Here is a 3,728-nt window from a genome sequence, read left to right on the forward strand (position 1 = left end):
CATGTGATGATCCCTCTGCTTATAAGTCCTTTGCCCCCCTCTCTGACCCACACCACCTGACCATGTCTCATGTCTTCATGTCTTCAGCGTCACATCTCAGATGACCACCTCAAGGAAGCCTTTGCAGGCCAGTCCCTACTCTGGACTTCACGCCTCCCATGGCACCCTATGCTTCTTCTGTCACTGTTCTGGTCTCCGTTGTAAAGAACAGTTTGTGTGATGATTTGGTTAACATCCGTCTCCCCCATCAGACAGTGAGATCTGTGAGGACTGGAAGTGGTCCTGTCTTCACTTCCGGCCTCATCCTGCTCAAAGCCAGGCACACTGCAGCTGCTCATTAAAGAGTCACTGAGTGCTAAATGTTGAGTAGCCCCTGCCTTTCTTTGAGCCACCCCACTCTTCTCCCTTCTCCCAAACACACATAGACTTTCTCCCATGATCTGTCAGGGAACCTCACTCCCGCCCTGAACCTCCTTGCCAACCGCACAGGGCAGGGGCCGCTCTCCTTGTGGGTGACGCACCCAGGGGCGGGGCCCCACCCGACGGCGGACGCTGAGTTGGCCCGGTTGGGCAAGGCCAATGCTGCCCGGGGGTAGGTTACTCATCCTGGGCTCAGGTAAGAGGACCCAGGCTGAGAGGCGGCACACTCTGGGGGGACGCCGAGGAAGCAGGACGGAGCCATGGATCCCGCCAGGAAAACAGGTGTCCAGGGAGTGATCTGGACCACGGGCTGGCTGCTGCTGCTGCCGCTGCTTCTTCGAGAAGGTGGGTCTGCTGCTGGGAGGAGGCTGGGGGGAGAGGGGTGCGGGGGGGAGGGCAGAGTGGGGGCTCCTGGGGAGGAGGCTCCCCCTGTCCCCTACAGAGAGGGCTATGGGAAGGCTCTCTCACTATGAGCGAAGAGGACTGTGGGAAAAGTTGTCCCATCCTGAGCAGAGGAGGCAATGGGAAAGGTCTTCACCATGGACAGTGGGACGTGTCCCCCACCATGAGTAGTGGGAGGAGTCCTCACCAACGGGCAGTGGGAAGGCTTCCCTACCAAGGGCAGTGGGAAGGTATTCCCCCTACCCTAAGATGAGGGCTCCATGGTGAGGGCCCCCTTCTGTGCGCATCCAGGGCTGTGGGAAGGATGTTCCCACCATAGGGATAGGGGATATCGATCGACAGGGCCCAGTCCTGTCCACCCAGATTTATGGGAAGGGTCCCCCACCATGGGCAGTGGGAAGGGCCCCCCACCACGGGCAGTGGGAAGGGTCCCCATGGTTAGAGGGGACTGTAGGAAAAGTCCTTCCATCCTGCGCAGAGGAGGTTGTGGAAAGTGTTCCCCTCTCCTGGGCAGAGGAGCTATGGGCAGAGTTCTCTCACCTTGCATAGAATGGGCCCGTGGGAAGGATCCCCTGCCCTGGTCAGAGGGGGCGGGCTGTGGGAAGGATCCCTCACGGAGCACAGCCCACTGTGGGAAAAGTTCTCCTATCCTGAGCAGAGGACTGTGAGAAGGTATCCCCCCCCCAGGATGAGGGGCTTCTCGGCAGGGACCTGCTACCGTGGGCATCGGGGCTTGTGGGAAGGTGCTCCCATCACAGGGATGGGGGCGTGGAGCAACGGGGCCCGGTGTAGCCCGTGCCCTCAGATTTGTGGGAGGGTTTGTCTTCCCTACTGCCGCCCCGGGGGAGTGTGTGCAGCCGGACTGTCTCGTTCCGGGACCGAGGGCGTGGGAGGGACGGGTTCTCCTTCGGGGGAGGAGGCTTTAGCGAGGCTTGCTCCGCTCGGCCCCCAGGAGCGCAGGCCCTGGAGTGCTACAGCTGCGTGCAGAAGGCGGATGACGGCTGCTCCGCGCACAAGATGAAGACGGTCAAGTGCGCGCCGGGCGTGGACGTCTGCACAGAGGCCGTGGGGGCGGTGGAAACCAGTGAGTGGGACCCCGAGGCCAACCCAGCCCCGCCTCCGAATCCAGTCGCACCCCTCCCTCGCCGCCCCGCGGAGACCCTTTAGGACAGCCTCGCCCCCTTTCTTCCAGGCCTGCCTTCTCCATTAGGGATCAGAGGGGCGAGGCTGAGAGCTGGGCGGGGTGGATGGGGCGACGCGGGCTTGGGACGAGGGCACATCCTGCCCACCGCTTCCGCTCCGCCACCGAGACCTGTCTGTCCCGGTCGGCCAGCCCGTCTGCCTCCTAGGCCTCAGCCCCCGGCCCTCCCTCCTCGCGTGCTTCTCTCCCCTAGATCTGTTCTTTCGGAGGCCTCGGCCTGCGCATCCCGGCCCGTCGGCCCTCGGGTATTGTCCCCTCCGAGGCCCCGCCCTCCGCTCACCCCGCCCCTCCCCGCTCCACAGTCCACGGGCAATTCTCAGTGGCAGTGCGGGGCTGCGGTTCGGGACTCCCCGGCAAGAATGACCGCGGACTGGACCTGCACGGGCTTCTGGCCTTCATCCAGCTGCAGCAATGCGCCCAGGACCGCTGCAACTCCAAGCTCAACCTCACCTCGAGGGCGCTTAACCCGGCAGGTCCGTGGAGGCGGGGCTGCATCGGGAAGGGGGCGGGGCCAAGAGGCAGAAGGCGGGGCTTCATCGCTGTAGGCACGGGGAGGTTGCACGCCGGGGGCGGGGCTACGAGCTCGCGGGCCGGGCCAGGGCTGGGGGCCGAGGGGCGGAGCTAGAAGCTGAGCCGCGGGTCCGGAGCCCTCCTGTTGTTTTGAGCCGGGGTCTCACTCTGTCGCTCAAGCTGGAGGACAGTGGCACGATCGCGGCTCACCGCGGCCTCGACCTCCTGGGCTCAGGGGTCCTTCCGCCTCAGCCTCCCGAGTAGCTGGGGCTACAGGCGCACGCCACTACGCCGGGCTAATTTTTATACACATGTATTTTTGTAGAGGCGAGAACTCGCTGTGTTGCCCAGGCTGGTCTCGACCTCCTGCGCTCGGGCAGTCCTGCTGCCTCGGCCTCCCAAAGTGCTGGGATCCCAGGCGTGAGCCACCGCGCCTGGCCCCGAGCCCTCCTCGACCCCTTTTCTTCCTCTCGGATCCTTTCGCAGGCAATGAGAGCGCGCACGAGCCCAACGGCGCGCAGTGCTACAGCTGCGTGGGGCTGAGCCGCGAGGCCTGCCAGGGAACCTCGCCCCCTGTCGTGAGCTGCTACAACGCCAGCGACCGCGTCTACAAGGGCTGCTTCGACGGCAACGTCACTTTGACGGCAGGTGAGTGAGCCCGGGAGCACGGCACCTATGGGAGGTGTCCGGGTCGTGGGGACCCTTTTACCCAAAGGGCTACCAACACCGCCAGTGCGTCCTGGGACACTAGGCCTCAGCGCTCGCCTCTTAGAGCATCTTAGAAAATGTAGGCTCCTGCTTTGTTAAACTCTGGTGTGTCTAAGTGGCTGCCATGTTTCCTAGCTTTGGCCCCCTCCCCTGCCTTGGGGAGGTAAATCTCTTCTCTCTCTCTCCAATTTACTCTCTAAATAAACTATATTTTCCAATCTTAAAAAAAAAGCTGGGCGCGATGGTTCACGCCTGCAATCCCACACTTGGGGAGGCCAAGGCCCCGGGGTTAGAGACCAGCTTGAGGCAACTTGGTGAGAACTCGTCTCTACAATAAACCAAATACTCAATAAATCAAAGTAATACAATAAATTAAATAATCAATAAATCAAAAGAATACAACAAATCAAAAAAATTAAGCCGGGCTCGGTGGCTCAGCCTGTAATCCCGCGCCTTTGGGAGGCTGAGGTGAGTGGATTGCCTGAGC

At 62.0% G+C, this 3,728-nt stretch overlaps 1 protein-coding gene across 1 annotated transcript; it reads left to right on the forward strand.

Annotated features, from left to right (window-relative positions):
- Positions 1–572: 572 nt before the first annotated feature.
- On the forward strand, positions 573–3,189 carry LYPD3 (LY6/PLAUR domain containing 3). The gene is made up of 4 exons (XM_008049629.1): positions 573–765; positions 1,775–1,906; positions 2,326–2,496; positions 3,020–3,189. Exons 1-4 carry the CDS (start codon positions 681–683, stop codon positions 3,187–3,189), a joined length of 558 nt encoding a protein of 185 aa, XP_008047820.1. The 5' UTR covers positions 573–680.
- The last annotated feature ends 539 nt before the right edge of the window (positions 3,190–3,728 follow it).

This window comes from Carlito syrichta, unplaced genomic scaffold, assembly GCF_000164805.1.
Source record: "Carlito syrichta isolate Samal-C Ts95f unplaced genomic scaffold, Tarsius_syrichta-2.0.1 Scaffold135858, whole genome shotgun sequence".
Lineage (NCBI taxonomy): Eukaryota > Metazoa > Chordata > Mammalia > Primates > Tarsiidae > Carlito > Carlito syrichta.

Bases quoted from the DNA above. Each gene is read 5' to 3' on its own strand.
- LYPD3 (XM_008049629.1), top strand. From the start codon at position 681: ATGGATCCCGCCAGGAAAACAGGTGTCCAGGGAGTGATCTGGACCACG. The intron at 1,907-2,325 runs GTGAGTGGGACC...CCCGCTCCACAG, and splicing joins CGTGGGGGCGGTGGAAACCA to TCCACGGGCAATTCTCAGTG. The intron at 2,497-3,019 runs GTCCGTGGAGGC...ATCCTTTCGCAG, and splicing joins GAGGGCGCTTAACCCGGCAG to GCAATGAGAGCGCGCACGAG.